Below are 15,632 nucleotides of genomic sequence, written 5' to 3'. Positions count from 1 at the left end.
GAGACTGATTAACTTAAATTATCTGGATTGAGTTATTTTGTACCTGGTTTAAGCCTGTAGTACATATTAATGGATTTATCCTTATTTATATGCTTATTTACTTTTACTTCTTGCATCTGTTGTCATACACAGCCAATTGTGGCTTGGGGTTTCTTGTAATTTTCCTTTGAAAAGAAAAAAGCAAAGCATATCCTTTAATTAAACCAACATCTAGGACCTTTTTCTTATTGCCAATTAACTTGGTTCAGTGACATGAAAGGGTTTTTCAATTTAAAGAGGCTCGAGCCAGCATCATGATGGACAGCTCCAATTGCTACTTTTAGAATCATTTGCTGATTGTGATCAGCACTACTATAATATATCTACTTTGAAATGAAAGGAATAAAAATCTTTTTTTGGAAACCTGAGCCATGATAGGTATGTGATGTATTCTGTGTGTGGTGGTTTGCGGGTTATACCCACACATTGTAAGCTTTGTTGTGAAATCATAAGCAATGTTGTGAGTGATTTAAGGTAATTGAGAGCACTGATTAGAAGCATGCCATTCTGTTAGATCTCACCACATTTCTCCTGTTCTTCCTTTCTGCTCTGTGACTGACTCCGTGGACGGTCGCCCTGAGGAATGCAACGCTGTATTTCTCTAGCATCCTCCAGGAGTGGCAGCACACAAAAAAGAACGACACAAATTATGGGAGATTTATGGGAGTGATAAATACACCCTCTTTTATGCCCCTCAAAACAGCTTTTCATCAGCTCTTCAGCAGTGTGTCCAAGTGATTGATGACAATACTGTTGGTTCTCCTTGTCCACTCCTCAAGCTGTTTATGCTCTGTTTCCCATCCCAGATGCAGATCTACCTTTACAATTCAGATGACTTTGACAGCCTCAGCGCTGCCATCAAGGAAAGACGCATCATTGCTGCCATGGCAGTCTTCTTTCAGGTAAAATATCACCAGCACTGAAGGTCAAAACAAATATAATTTCAAGACAGCAAAGATTACATGAAAACACTTATGTAACATAGACTATTTTATCTGTGCTGACGATATTGCTTGCTGACTGGCAAGGTCTGTCTGTTGGCCAGGCTACCATTTGGGCCAGACTGAAATATATCATCAACTATCAAATGGGTTGTCCTGAAATTTGGTACACAGATTTGTTCACCTAAGGTTAAGTTGTAATCATTTTGATAAATGAAAATGTCTTTTTTGTAACACCATTATGAACGACTTGCAAAACTAATGACATTTTCGTTCATTTGTGTTTAGTGTTAATAATTAAATGTTAGCAGCAAACACACTAATCCCTGATGGAAAACATGGTAAGTATTTTACCTGCTTGACATCAGAACATTAGCATTATTATTTTTAGCTTATTAGCATGCTGATGTTTAAAGCATTGCTGTGCCACTGTATTGTCTCACAGAGTCACTGTCATCACTGTATTAAAGTCTTGTTAAAACATATAGTACTGTGGTCATGCTTAAAAATGCATCGACAATTTAGTTTTTTATTAGTTTTTCTCAGAAGACTTTCACTGCACTCAAGGAAAATATTTTTGTAATGGTTCTGCATTTAGTTGTGTATGGTATTTCCCAAATAGAAAATGCCATTTTTATAGGCTTTCAAATTGCATTTATGAACATAAATAGTGCCAACATTACCTGTTAAAAATAGGTTACAAAACCAGGGAGATAAATACTGTATAACAAGACCAGTTAAAATGACAGATGTCATTGGAAAAAATGGTATAACATGCAGTCATTCGTGCTTTGTCATTGTTACTTGAGGGGATAGCTGGAATTGTATTAGCCCAATTATGAAAAAAAGATAAAGATGTGACTAACTTTTTAGGTCTGTGAATGTTAAATATTTATTAGAAATGATCTTTGGCACCTCTATTGTGATAGGACATTTTCTTTTCGCCTGGTTGCTGATTATTTTTCTTGCCTGTGGCACACTGCAGATTCCTTTCTGAGATACTACAAATTGTCCCCTGAAGGTCTGTGCACATAAGCTCTTAATGGACAAGAATGGTCCTAATTTCTGTTAACTGTTAAAACACCTCCGAGATTTATGGGCCATGAAAAAGTGTACTCCAGCAACACTGACAACTATCCATGTAACACTCTTAATTTCTATTAGCAGTATCTTTTCGATTGAAGGCGGGTGATCAATGCGTGCTAACATTCAGCTTAATAGTATACGGGCAAGGGTCAGCTCTCAGGCAGAGGGAGGCTGGAATGGGGACACAGGTGTTTGTAATGTAGGTCTGCTCTGAGACAGTGATGAACCATGTGTACGAGGACCTAAATGCCTCCACTGGGTCCTGACAGCCCTATTGCTTACTGCAATTAGCACCACCGTACACAATCCGCTGAATAGCAGTTTACAGTATGAGGGTTTTTAGGCGGACACACACACACACTGGCTCAGATTTACTATTTCTAATCAATGAGGAGTTCTTCCTGTGCTCCCCAAAGGCCTATTAATGGCCTCCAAGGTGTGCATATTATCCACATTCAGCATTCAGTTCAGGTCCAATTACTCTACTCTGACTGACCTGAATTAATGTTGAGCAAAGGAAGGTCCTCGCGTCCCAACACTGTTTTGTCCAGTCTTGTCTCTTAAGTAGGACATTGGGGATGTTGTAGAATGTGCAGTTGAAACATATTTACCATCATTACAATAAAATTAACAGTAGTCCTAACAGATAAGGAGGGAATCAACACTGGTGTTACTCCCCTGGCGACGGTGTAGCTAACAGCAAAATGGTCTCACGTAGTGGAGATGACACTAAAAGGCAATAAAAAATCATCTGATGTGCTCAATGTCTCACAAAAATAAGGCCTGAAAAGCACTGCAGAAGCTGAGTAGTGGTCAAGTAGTTTTTATCCATGGTGTTTTGTTAGTTCAGGGGTACTGTACTTAAACAAGTGATTTCAGTTACAAAATGGATAGTGAATACATGTTGGGATATTATAGGTTCTTTTTTAAAAAACAAGCATTTATGAATACCACTTAAGGTATTCATTAGAGGATGTGTTTTTTTTTTTTTTCATTTCATATATTGAAGCAAAAATATCCTTCAATGTAGAAGAGTATATTCAGAAATGATAGCCTAAAAAATGACCAGTGGATTAAATGAACTCTACTGTCTGGTAAACCTGCAGAGCTTACCCAAAATGAAACCTCATCAACTTCACAAACTATTAGATGCCGCAGGATTATATTATATTGCAGAATGTTGTCCAGCTACTGCATTTTGTTCATATTGATCATCTTTGTGAGAGATTATTATCCCTGTCTTGTAAGCCCTTTTGTAATTTGTTGCCTCCTGCAGCTGGGGCAAAAAGACAATCCAGCTGTGGACCCTATCATCCAAGGACTGAAAGGAGTGGTGCATCATGGTAAGTGATGGGAAAGTAAGCCCCTTACAAACTCTGCATCACATGCAACAGTATTGCATATAGCGTGTCCATCCAAGTTCTCTATCTGCATTTGCTTGTATTTGTTTGTTTCCCACTGTTTTTTATTAATCTGTCATACCAAAATCTCCTCCACATGAAACAACTCTGTGGGAATTAAGTTAATGTGAGTTATTGAAAAAGCAGTAATCCCATACAAAATCTCTCTGACTCCGTTTTGGTTGATCCTAGCTGTAAATTCCTCACGACAGAGCGGACGTGGTGCTCCTCCCTGCCTTCCGTAGAACAAAGATTTGATGCTCTTGCATTCAACAGCTTAAATATTGAGTTTCCTTTTTTAAATCCCAAATTAACCTAAACACAAGATATGAGCGGAGTTTAACTTCAAAAGGAGGCAAAATTTGCAAGATACCGCCTCTCCCATTGCTGGTGTACTGTAGCTCCACAGTGGGAGACCTCCGAGGAACCTCGCTCATAGAGACAGAGCTATTAATTACATCTGAGCCTCAAATAGACAACACTGTTTCAGTCTGACTCAGAAGTACATGTATACGCGTCCATGGACTGAGGCTCCTGCAAACACTCATATTCTCATTTAAACTATTAACAGCACTCTTGCGCAGCATGTCATGGCACCATTCCTCATGGCATCTCATCATAAATTACAAGCGCTCTGCTAGCTTCACTCCCTGTATGAGTTAATGCAGACCATAAGCAGATGTTTTAACATGACCATGTAATCCTTTACCACAGCAGGGGACAGAGCCACTCTGTTTACACAGACATGTGTGACTTGTTTTACAACCTGCCACTGACGGTCTTTATGTGGACATAATCCTACACTGACAAATGGATAATAATATATTTATATATATATATATATATATATATATATATATAAACATGAAATAATTTCTCTGAACTCATGAAGACAGGTGTCGATCTTTTATTGAGTCGTTTGTGATTATAATTTCCCTCCACATACTTTGACTTTGAAAACTGGCTTGATGAGCTTTTTTTTTGTTGTGTGCTGGACCCAAAAATATAACAGCAGATGAGCAGGAAAAGATAAATACATAAGGGCAACAAAGCTTAAGAGACCACTTTTTAAAAACACAAGTGCACTGTCTTCAGAGTCAGTAAATGGGTCACTTCTGTTCAGTGGAACGTCCAGACGATTTCACTGAAGTAATTAGCTCCACTTTTCTTTTGTTCTACTTATCTTATAATAACCGCCATAAACATAAGTTGCCAAACATGTCTGTGATTATTTTACTTGATTATTTGTGAATCTATAACTCTCCAAAAGTGGTTGAACTCTGCTGCTGTGCAGCCAAACAGATGTTCATGCTAACAGTATCTCTCAGCTCCCAGCTGAGAGCTTGGTGTGGGTGTGGTGGTTTTTGGACGCTCTTCCTGCTGGCTGCAAAATGTTCCTCGCCTCCTCCCACGTTTGGGTGGTTAGTTTTCCACTAGCTTATTATCCCACAGTCATCCATCCATCAGCATCTCAGCAGCTTGTGAGCGATAGGGCACGTACACCGTCTGAAGACGGGGAGAAGAAAGGCTGTGAATACGGAATATGAGGTGGGCGAGGTTTCCAGTGAGTCAGTAGCTCTAATCAAAATGCAGACCACACCCCAAACATCTGTTTGTTTGTTGTTGTTTTTTAAGATAAGGTCATGAGCTGTGAGAGATTGAATTTGACATAAGTTCAGCTTTATTTGGGTTTTTCACATCATAATTCAAGGAAATACAAGGCCATGGAGCATATTTGCAAAAGATAAAGTAATGTTCCTCTCAATCACAACCTGATTCCTGCTTATTGTTATTTTTTCTACTCGGCTTTTCCTAATGCTGATCAGAGAACAGAACAGACCTGGTAATCATTTGGATCTGTCTTAATCCCTGTAGCCCATGCCACGGTTGTTACACTGAACAGAGCACGCTACCACCCAGCCACAGATCAGCTGTCAGAGCTGGCCATTTTATCAGGCTCCCCCTCGCTTTGCTCCTCTCTCAGCCCATATGAGTACAGAGATCTGGCCAGAGTGATAACAAGTGCTGAGGCTTTTAACTGCTGCCACCATCATTCCACTAGTGGTGGTTTCAAGAAAGCGGTAAAAATGCCACAGGGAGAGTGAAATGAAATTACCTTGTATACGTTGGTTTAAATGTAACTCAAGATAAGCAGGGATTTTAGCAGAACATTAAGAAGGGCACAGTGTGCTATTTGTGTAGCTGTACTGAAGACTTTCAGTTTGGCTCATTGATTTGTGCTGACCAGTTCTGATCCCATCTACACAGAAAAGGAGACTAACCTCAGATCCTTCATCCTGAGGGACCTGCTGCCATCATCGGTGGACAGTTATTACCGGTACACCGGCTCTCTGACCACGCCACCCTGCAGCAAGGTAGTGGAGTGGATCATCTTCTCCAGGCCTGTGTATCTGTCCCACTCACAGGTGTGTTTAGCACACACACGCACGCACATGCACGCCCAGACAGCTATATTCTTCACACACAGTCAGATCCCATTTGCACATAGTCAGTGGATCACTTGCTGTCCTACAGTGTCAATGCACAAGCAATTTTTCCCCTCATCTACCTCTCCTTTTTCTTCCCCTTTCCTTTTCCCTTGTTCCTCCTCAACTCCTCTGCATATGAAACCATAACTGCCTATATAGAGGATGAATAAGCAGAAAGGGGGGTGGCCAATTACTGACATTTGAATGGTACCAAGTGTGAGTCTGTATCTCCTACACATATATCATGCTGTTGGCCTGAGACAGTGATTATAGGCTCTTAAATGAAATACTGCTGTGCATGGAAACTGGTTATCACACTATTAAGCTTTTTTCAGGTTCATTAATTTAAATTATTGCCGTAACAGTTAAACATTTGTTTAATGAAAAATACTGTATCACATTTTACAGCACTCACCTGTCTTTTGCAACTGCTTACCCCCAAGTAGTTTAGCCACTGTGATTTTGAGAGATAATGTAATGTATGCCAAATCATGCCCCATGTTTTCTGCTGATCCCATACAGAGTCCTTTGCTGCATCTATTATAATTCTTGGGTTACCCAGCTGCATATCCTCTAGAGTGCTCCTTGCTGTAGAAATTTGCAGGGCTCAGTGGAATTTCTATCAACTTGCAGGAGGACAAATCTTTTGTTCAGAAATGACTTCAGCTGCAAGTATATTGACCACTGCTGCAATGTTTGTGACGCTCACAGATAGTCTTTTATGAACCTGTAATTCATTTCTCCAAGCATGCATTGATTCCACAGTATCTGTAATGTGTAGTCATTACAGCACACGGCAGGAGATCATTCATGGCAATCAATGGCCACAAATTTGCCCCATTGAGAAGTTACAGCCCGGTAGGTAGCCAGGATGATGATTGAGGTCCGTGCCTGCTGGTGCCTGTGGTGTGAATGTTTCTTGCAAATACTGAGCTCCAGTTGTGAACAGTCAGCTACTGGCAAGTGGCTACAAATGCAGTCCTGCATGATATATTATATTCACCTCACAGACACACACACACACACGCACACACAGCAACTAACTTAAATTTGGTTCAATAGCTATTCTCTCTTTTTTTCATCTAGCTGGAGGCCTTTTACTCCATCTTTACAACAGAGCAGCAGGATCACGTCAAGTCTGTAGAGTACCTAAGGAACAACTTCCGGCCCCTGCAGGACCTAAACGATAGGAAAGTCTTTAAGTCGGCTGTGAAAGACGCGTGGCAGAAAGACACAACCGAGATCCTGGGAAGCCCTCAGAGCACCGAAGCTTCACGAGGTACGCTACAATTTATGATCACAGTATCACATTCTCCCTGTGGTTTGCACCATAGCACGACTGGTTTAACCGAAGGAACTCCTGTAATTACAATCATTACTTACTACTTTATTAGTTTTAGGGAAATGCTGCCTTGTAGAAAGTAGATTAGTCGAGTGTGGGTTAGTACCACATAGTGCACACTGTGTGCAGGCCACGGTTATGCCAGAGATCAGTAAATGTCACATGCCCTCCAGAATATGCCCACAGACTCTTTCAAGGCTCTGATACAATTATGTTTGGGAGTTTTGTTATCTTACAACCTTCAAAACGTGTCCTCAGTCACTCCTAACCAAACCTCTATGTCTTAGCTACTGTTGCCACACTGTCGAGTTTTCTGTTCTTGTTCAGCACAGATGCAGTTTACAGTGATAACACTGGCACATTTACCATTAGAAAACCGTAGTAATTCCTTGAAACAATGGGTCCTTGATTTCAAACAGTGGGAGACAAAAGCACGCCTCTCATTTCAAGCCAAGCACCTAGCACTTCTGACAGCTGAAATGACAACTGTCGCTGGCAAATTTCATTAGCTATAGCTAGACAGATAATTAAGCTTACGTTAACGTAGCATCATCTGTTTGAAATGTCGTCTCTGCTTTTGTCTCCTCTGTTGCTGTTAAAACAAGAACCCTCCGAACGGGTTTTAAATATGCATTTGATGGGTATGTGCATAATATTATGGTAATAACGTCACTGCAGATTGCAGTTCAGTGGAAGGGCTTTAGGAAATGATAATTTAGGTTATTGTATGTGAATGGGAGTAGTCCCTCTGTAGATTGTTACATTGATGGTTTATATTCAATTTAAAGTACATCATCTTCCTTTCTTTTTCTCGTGAAAGTCTGCTCAGTTTTTCAGCACTATTTATTTATTAATTTTTTTGACTCTGGTCAAAAATCATGGAGGCTGCAGTGGAAATTATTAATGAGATATTAGATAGTATTTTGGGAGCAAAGATGAGGAAGCTCATCTAGCTCCTCAAGATGGTGACCCATTCAAAAGGACCCAGCATAAATCACAAGGTCAGTAAATATAATAGGATCATAGAAAGCTTTTCTTTTTTAGTTCAGATGGGGAAAAAAAACACTGACAGAGCACGTTCTGATATGATTAACATCACCAGAACAATAGATAACACTTCAGATTTCAGGAGATTTTGGGATGAAGCTGGGTCCTGTCAGAACAGTGTACGTCATCCTTTCATTGTTATAACTCATTCTTATATCAAAGAACATACTAATGCCAAGCACAGACCTCATGCAGGGCTTGATTAGAGTATTTTTGTTCGTCTTTCTTATGTGTTCATCTCACAGCGCTTGCTTTAACAGAACAGTACAGGAACTACGGAGACTAATGAGAAAGGCTGCTGCTCCTTAAAGTGGTGTTGTTGGTGTCTGGCGGGGAGAATTGATTGGGAATGCTTGTGATGAAGTTGGAGCACTCTAACGGGGCCGATCAGCAATCATCATTAATATGTGGCAAAGCTAAAATAGACCCATACAAATGAAGTTGTGAAATTGCTTTTGTGGCATTATATCAGTAGGCAGAATGAATGTGGACCAGTGTATCTCCCTCTTTTTTTTCTAATTCCCCTCCTACTTGCTCATTTTCTTTTTGTGTCTGCTGCATTTTTATTTCTCTGTGTTAAAATTTAAGAATCCATGGTTGATGGAAGTCGTTGGGAGTAAACCGTGTCAGTCTCATCTTCACGGGTGACATCTGTCAAGGTTGTGTGTACGTGCGCGCTTGGGTGGGTGGTGCGGAGTATTTTTCTGTACGCAGTAAATGATGACTTTGCTTGTAAACATTGTGAGAGCCGGGCCCACACGTTGACTGAATGTTTCATCACTCATCTGGTTTTATTGCTGTGAAAGTTGTTTGGCCATTAGACATGCATAGCTAACCTTTCTTATGCACAACACGGGTTGCAGATTATTTTGTGTAGTCCAGATTTCTTTCTTGTTTAGTTATAATTCCTAGATACATAAGGCAGTATTGTAAGATTTTTGCTCTAATTTTTTCATACCTGCATGTGTAAAGACTTTAAAGTTTTATCATGCTTTGCATACAAACTGTTTTCTCATTTGGAGGCCAGATACCTTTATTTTGGCATTTGGTCAGTTTGATTGATGATGGTGTTATGTTTATTTTTTATCTTGAATTGATTTGTCTCTTCAAGGATAATGAATGATTGTCACGTCACAGTTTCCCAGAGCTCAATGTTTTACCTTCAACTGTACAAGTGTGCATATTCAACGATGTAAAACAGAAAGCATCATTTATCATTACCGTAGTGGAACAATGTAATGTTAGTCACCGTTAAGATGTGTTGGTTTGTGGTGCAAGAGTCACACAGAAGAGAAGTACAGGAGTCAGCATTCTGCTATTTATGACATACATACTGTCGCTTGATTTTCTTGTAAAGTCCAGAAAATACCATGTTAATTTCAGCTATATTTCTTCATTTGTGTTTTCAGTGAAATTGCTGTTTTTTGCCCATCATTCCAGTGTGTGCACACAGCTTCTTTAAAACATATTGTACTGCCTACAGAGGCAAGAAGCAGTGGAACCGCTGTTTGTTGACAACAGTCAATTCATCCCCTTCATGGTTAGAAGCTGCCAGCAGAAAGATTCATGTTCTGCTCTGAGTGACATTGCAGACTGAGGTGAAACTACTGTGAGCCTTATTTTGGGATGTTATACTCAATGTGTTAAAGGAGAAAAAAAAAAAACGCTTTTTGTTTCAAAGAGACTAGCATGCTGATTAACGTCACAGATGAAACATTGTTTACTGTTTACTATCTTATTTATGCTGTCTTAGTTGAAGCTTTCAGTTGACCCTGATAAAAATGTGATAAAATTTAATTTGCATACAAATTTTATTTTTTTTTACACTTTGAGTGAAGAGCCAATTAATGTTGTTGCCAGTCTGCCATTATACATAAATGCCTGAGTTAGATCAATGAAGTTTTCTAATATCACAGGGATGTGATATTTACCCATTAGTAGACCACATTTAATAAAGGTTAGTTACTAGTTATTGTAAATTAATTATATATTTTTTGACAAAATGCAAATAAAAACAACAATGCACTTGTATCTTACAACTTGCAGGGTGCCAAATAGGCTCTTAATTTTAGTGTTACCATATCACTAGTATTGCTGGTTAAAACGATGACTGTCATGACTACATTGATGCAGGCAGAAAAACCATGACAATGTCTTCAGCTCTTGTTAAACGACTAAAGCTGACAGCGAACACCCCACGGGTTATAATGCATTTCACAACTGTCACACCTCATCAACACCCCGAGATCTTCTTGCTATTGTTTTTTTTCCCTTGTGTCCCTCTGACTGATTTCCTTCCACCCTGTCTCCCCTTCACATATCATGGTGCATAATTTGCACCATAGCTTCACAGTGCAAATGGAGAAAACTGTGGTGACAATTTCAATTTGGCAGAAACCGTGTGAGCACATAGTCAGTTGACACGAGTTCCTGATTGCTGTTGCCCCGATATGTTGAGAAGCATGTCCAGATCATTCCTTACTAATACTGACGTTTCTCTGTAAATATCATGCTGTAGCCTACACTGCCACCTTGAGGCTGAAACACAAACTTCCTGCTTCCTGTGTTGCACACATGGTTTTGCTAATTAGCTACGGACGTGAGGTTTCAGTATTATCTGAACCACATGTTTATCATTGCTCTTGGCTGTGTAGTATCCTACCTGGAGTCTTTTGCAATGTTGTGGCCAGAAAAAAAAAGACACACATGCCCAGAATGACAGTCAGCCATGACACCTGAAGTTGTGCCTCAAGCCTCCAGGAGTGTTTTTGTTATTGAGTTACTGTATTATCTTTCTGAAGTGGAAATGGATTTGAGTCATGTTAGAAGCAGACAGTAATAACAGGCTTGTTAAAAGTCAACCTGTATTCTGTCCACATCAGAAGATACATACACATGTGGTCAAGCAGTCCTCCCAACTACAACCTGTCATTTTCACTCAAGACTCAGCAAATACCCTTATTCTCCTTTTGGTCTTTCAGTGTGCAGCAGTGCCCCAGTAAGCATGAAGATCCAGCCTCTGAACCAAACAGCATTGATGGTGAGCTGGGAACGCCCTCTGACCATCTACCACCCACCCATCACCAGTTACATGGTCTCCTACAGCTGGGTGAAGCGTGATGTTGCAGATGAAAAGACCTTCACTAAGACTGGGGACCAGAGCATGGTGAGTGCATTCATCAACTATCTAACTACTCACGTTATTTGCCATGACCGTCTTTGTTCTTCTAAATCTATAGTCTTTTTTTTTTATTATGGATACTCATAATCTTAAACAGGTCTGATTGCTTTGCATAGCATCAGATGTGCCTGGCAGGATGAGAGGGTGACTGGATCAGTGTATATAGGAGGTGACAGGTTGTGATGAACTCGGCATGTGGCTGTTGGTTGATTTGAGGGCCCAGACAGTCCCTGTCACTCACCTGTCTAAGAATAGACACACATGCCGGTTACAGACACTGACAAGATGAGCTCGACTAGGTGTAATGTGTTCACAAATGCAACTGTGGCCTTTTCTCAGTTTTAGCATTTTTTTTTAAAAAAATGTTATTTATTTATTTACCTTGTTTAATTTAAAAGGGTATGTGCAGATTATGAAGTTTTAGCTACACCTTAAATTAGTTAATTATTTTTAATTGGTTATTCCATGCATTTGTCATTTGCTGCTTATCTGGGTCTAGGTCACATTCTGACAGTGAAACAAATACTAAATAGCATTTTAAGTGGTATTAAAACGGTCTTAGAAACATTTACAATTAGTCTAATTACCCTCTGAAGAAAGTCTGCGTGTTATAGGGTCAGAGAAGACTTAACTAAAGCTACTTCAAACAAAAGCAGTGCAAACAAATTACATACACTCTGTTTATATTAGGATTTTGAGAAGCAGTAATGTGTGGGAAAATTCTAGTCTCGTTCCAGGCAGTGGAGACAGCTCTTTGAACACAAGCTGTCTTCTTTTAGTAACAAATGCAGGTGACCGCAAGTGTAGTTCTTTAGATCTCTTTGCAGTTTTTGACACCACTGATCATATAATTCTGCTCGTCTGTCTTAGACACTGAGTTACCACTTTACTTCTTACTGCATCCCTCAAGCAGAACATTCAGTGTCTCTACAGAAATATATCCTCCCGCTGCAGGGGTTTACACTTACAGGGCTGTTCTTTTTCACACTATATTTTCTTCTCTGTGGTCACATATCCTTCCATTTGTGGGAAACCAATGCCCAGCTGTGCATCTCTTTAAAGCCAACTGACCTCCAGCTGTCTCGATAGCTCACATGATTGCACTTGAAGATATAGACAGTGTAGGGGCAAAATATTCACCCACCAGTTTGAGTCATAGGATCAGTTTCCTGATGGCATACCCTCTAGCTTGGCCATGCATTACAATAAACACAGTTGGGGGTTTTCATCATCAGTGGGAAGCTGGTGAGGGATTGTTGCCACGCTAGTGACCTCTGCTCGGTGACTGGAGCAACTAGAGCCGGTGGGATGTGAAGGGATTTGCTACCCTTTTCACATTCTCCGTTCCCTTTAATACTCAGAAACTAGCGAATGCATAAGCTAATAATTGGATCCTGAACATTAACTTAGAAATTAGTTTGTGAGGCTTTGACGCTCTGGTTGTTCCTTGATTGCATTTCATCTATGGGCGAACAGGTTGGAATGAATATGCAATCAGACTTTCTGCAGTCAAGCACTGCCTCACAAATTAAACTAAGGCTATTGCCTGCTAAACACAGGTTAACAATTACTGTATCTCCTCTCCTTTAGGGCATTGTCGCTCATTTAACTCCTGTCCCTCTCTGAACTGAAAGACTCACCCACTACTACACACATTATGTCTGATGTTACACATCGCCTCCATTTCACCACTACTCTAGTGTCTATTTGCTTATTTACTTTTTGAGCACTTTTGAGCATACTGCACCCCGAGGTCCTCTGGCAGAGTCATCATATCTTTAAAGCCAAGTATGCTCCTTCTGTATTCCATTCAGTGAGACAGAAGACAACAGAATAATCTTTATTTTGTCCCTTTTGCTGTGGAATAGCTGGTATCGGGAGCTTGGGCATCAAATTTGACGTCAACTGATTAATTCTTGGATTGAATTTTTAAATTAGTGCATTACTAGACATGATTTATTTGCTGTTGTTATCATGCAATATCTTTATGTTCTCTTAAGAGCTCAGTACGTTTATATTGTTATTGGAAATCTGTTGCCTGTGCCTGGCTGACTGAAAGAATGATTAATGAGTTTCTCTATCTATACAGTTTCACTCCACAAATACAGTCGATCAGTCTCTTACTATGTTCTCTCCACTTCTCTCTCTGCTGTCAGTCTTTCTTATTTTACCCACTTCATTTCCATTTCAATTTTCAGTTTCTATCTCTGGACACCTTTATCTGTATTATTTTAGAGAAATACTAGCTCTGCAACACCAGAGGCAATCATCCATTCACTCTGAGAACCATTTAATATACGTAAAGCCATCTGCAAACTGCACAACACAATTAAATTACTCAGGAAATTAGGTTTCCAAACTACATTGAGCATGTGGGTCATAGACTGTTAACAGACAGGACCTTGGAGCAGAATATTTAAACTTTAGGCAAGATGAGTTTTTTACTACAGATTCAAACATTATGTGTTTGAATCCATATGTGTGTATGTGTATCCTTTCTCTTGCAGAAAGCAGTCATCACTAATGTTTCCCCTGACGTCCTGTACCTGTTCAGAGTGCAGGCAGTATGTCAGCATGACCAGCGCAGTGATTTCAGTCAAACTCTGCTGTTCAGAGGTAACTGGTTGCACCCCTCCAGCCACTGAGTCATTATGTACAGCATTGCGACTTAAAATGGGATATTATATGCCTTGTTCCTCTTTTGTTACAGCTAATACAACGAGAATATTTCAGGGCTCTCGAATTGTGAAGACTGGGATGGTGAGTTGACCAGAAGATGGCACTGCTAATTTCTATTTTTCATGCTAATGGTATTCATGTGATACTGATGGGTCACCGCTTTTTCCCTGCCTTTCTCCTTTAGCCTACAATTTCTCCAGCATCCCCAGCTGACATGGCTCCAATAAGCTCTGGTTCCTCCACCTGGACATCCTCTGGCATCCACTTCTCCATTGTTTCCATGGCAACGGGGATGGGGCCCTCCTCTAGTGGCAGCCAGGCCACAGTGGCATCAGTAGTGACAAGTACCTTGCTGGCAGGCTTGGGTGTTGGTGGAGGGGTCATCTCCTCTTTGCCCAGTTCTGTCTGGCCCACGCAGGCACCACAAGCCACTCAGAACCCCACCCGTCCATCCACACAACCTGCAAAGTCCAGCACTGAGCAGGCACCACCACAGGGCTCGGATACAGACACAATAGAGAATCAGTCTGCACATGAGGGCGAGGAGGACGAAGAAGAAGAGCCGGAGGAGGAAGAGGATGAGAAGAAGGGCAAGAACAAGAATACATCTGATAATAAAGAAGTGCAAGGAGACAGCACTGTGGCCAAAAACCCTTTAATCCCCACCCCCGCATCCACAGCCAAAGAGAAAGAAGGAAGGCCCACAGTCAAAGACACCACAGTACCTGTCAGCACTGGTGACCAGCAGTTGGTCAACATAGAGGAGAAACCCACTGATGTTAATAGAGTGTCCACTCAAATGACAAATGACAGTGCGGAAATGCAGATTCCCCAGAGCTCCACACTTTCTCCAAAGATTAGCAGTCTCTGGCCGTTCTCCGTCCACACGGGTGAGCAGACCTCTTTCTTGCACTCCCAGATAAGGCACATTTTCTTTCAGTTTACATTCCCACTAAACAGAAAAATCCTTTGTGAATTTGCAGAAGGCAAGTCAGCATTATCTCTTTGTACTGTTGTTGTCAGCTATCATACATGGCAAAACCTCGAACCAAAGCAGAATTTTGTAAACACTTCCAAGAGTTATGGAACCCAATTTAGCATAACAAATAACTTGATTTAAGAGTGTAACTACACTTCTTACTGTCTCAGTCAAAGACAAAGCTCCAGGCTTTTGTGTCAGTACAACACAGAGGCCTGAAGGCAGAAGTGAGCTGTCTGCCAGAGGGGTTCTGCCTCAAGGAATTCCTTTAATGATGTTTCGAAAGAGTTTGCTTCAAGGGAAGGCATTTTTAAACTTTTTTTTTTTTGGCTAGATTTTCTTTTACACCATCACCATCATAATGCTAGAAATAGTGCAAGTACGTGAACATGAACTAAACGCTGAATTGAGACAGTTCATACTAGGATCAAAAATTTTCAAAGCCAAAT

At 40.5% G+C, this 15,632-nt stretch overlaps 1 protein-coding gene across 1 annotated transcript in view; it reads left to right on the top strand.

Annotated features, from left to right (window-relative positions):
• Positions 1-15,632, top strand: part of LOC113153996 (receptor-type tyrosine-protein phosphatase gamma-like) — an 89,218-nt gene that overhangs the window by 61,182 nt on the left and 12,404 nt on the right. The window contains exons 5-12 of the mRNA XM_026347947.1: positions 846-941; positions 3,343-3,409; positions 5,735-5,892; positions 7,042-7,234; positions 11,326-11,510; positions 14,033-14,141; positions 14,236-14,285; positions 14,389-15,094. Coding sequence (XP_026203732.1) covers positions 846-941; positions 3,343-3,409; positions 5,735-5,892; positions 7,042-7,234; positions 11,326-11,510; positions 14,033-14,141; positions 14,236-14,285; positions 14,389-15,094 — 1,564 coding nt within the window. The remainder of the gene's footprint in view (positions 1-845; positions 942-3,342; positions 3,410-5,734; positions 5,893-7,041; positions 7,235-11,325; positions 11,511-14,032; positions 14,142-14,235; positions 14,286-14,388; positions 15,095-15,632) is intronic.

The sequence above is a fragment of the Anabas testudineus genome, chromosome 5 (genome assembly GCF_900324465.2).
Source record: "Anabas testudineus chromosome 5, fAnaTes1.2, whole genome shotgun sequence".
NCBI lineage: Eukaryota > Metazoa > Chordata > Actinopteri > Anabantiformes > Anabantidae > Anabas > Anabas testudineus.
Note: the sequence above shows the minus strand (reverse complement) of the source record. Positions and strands in the feature narration are given on the sequence as shown.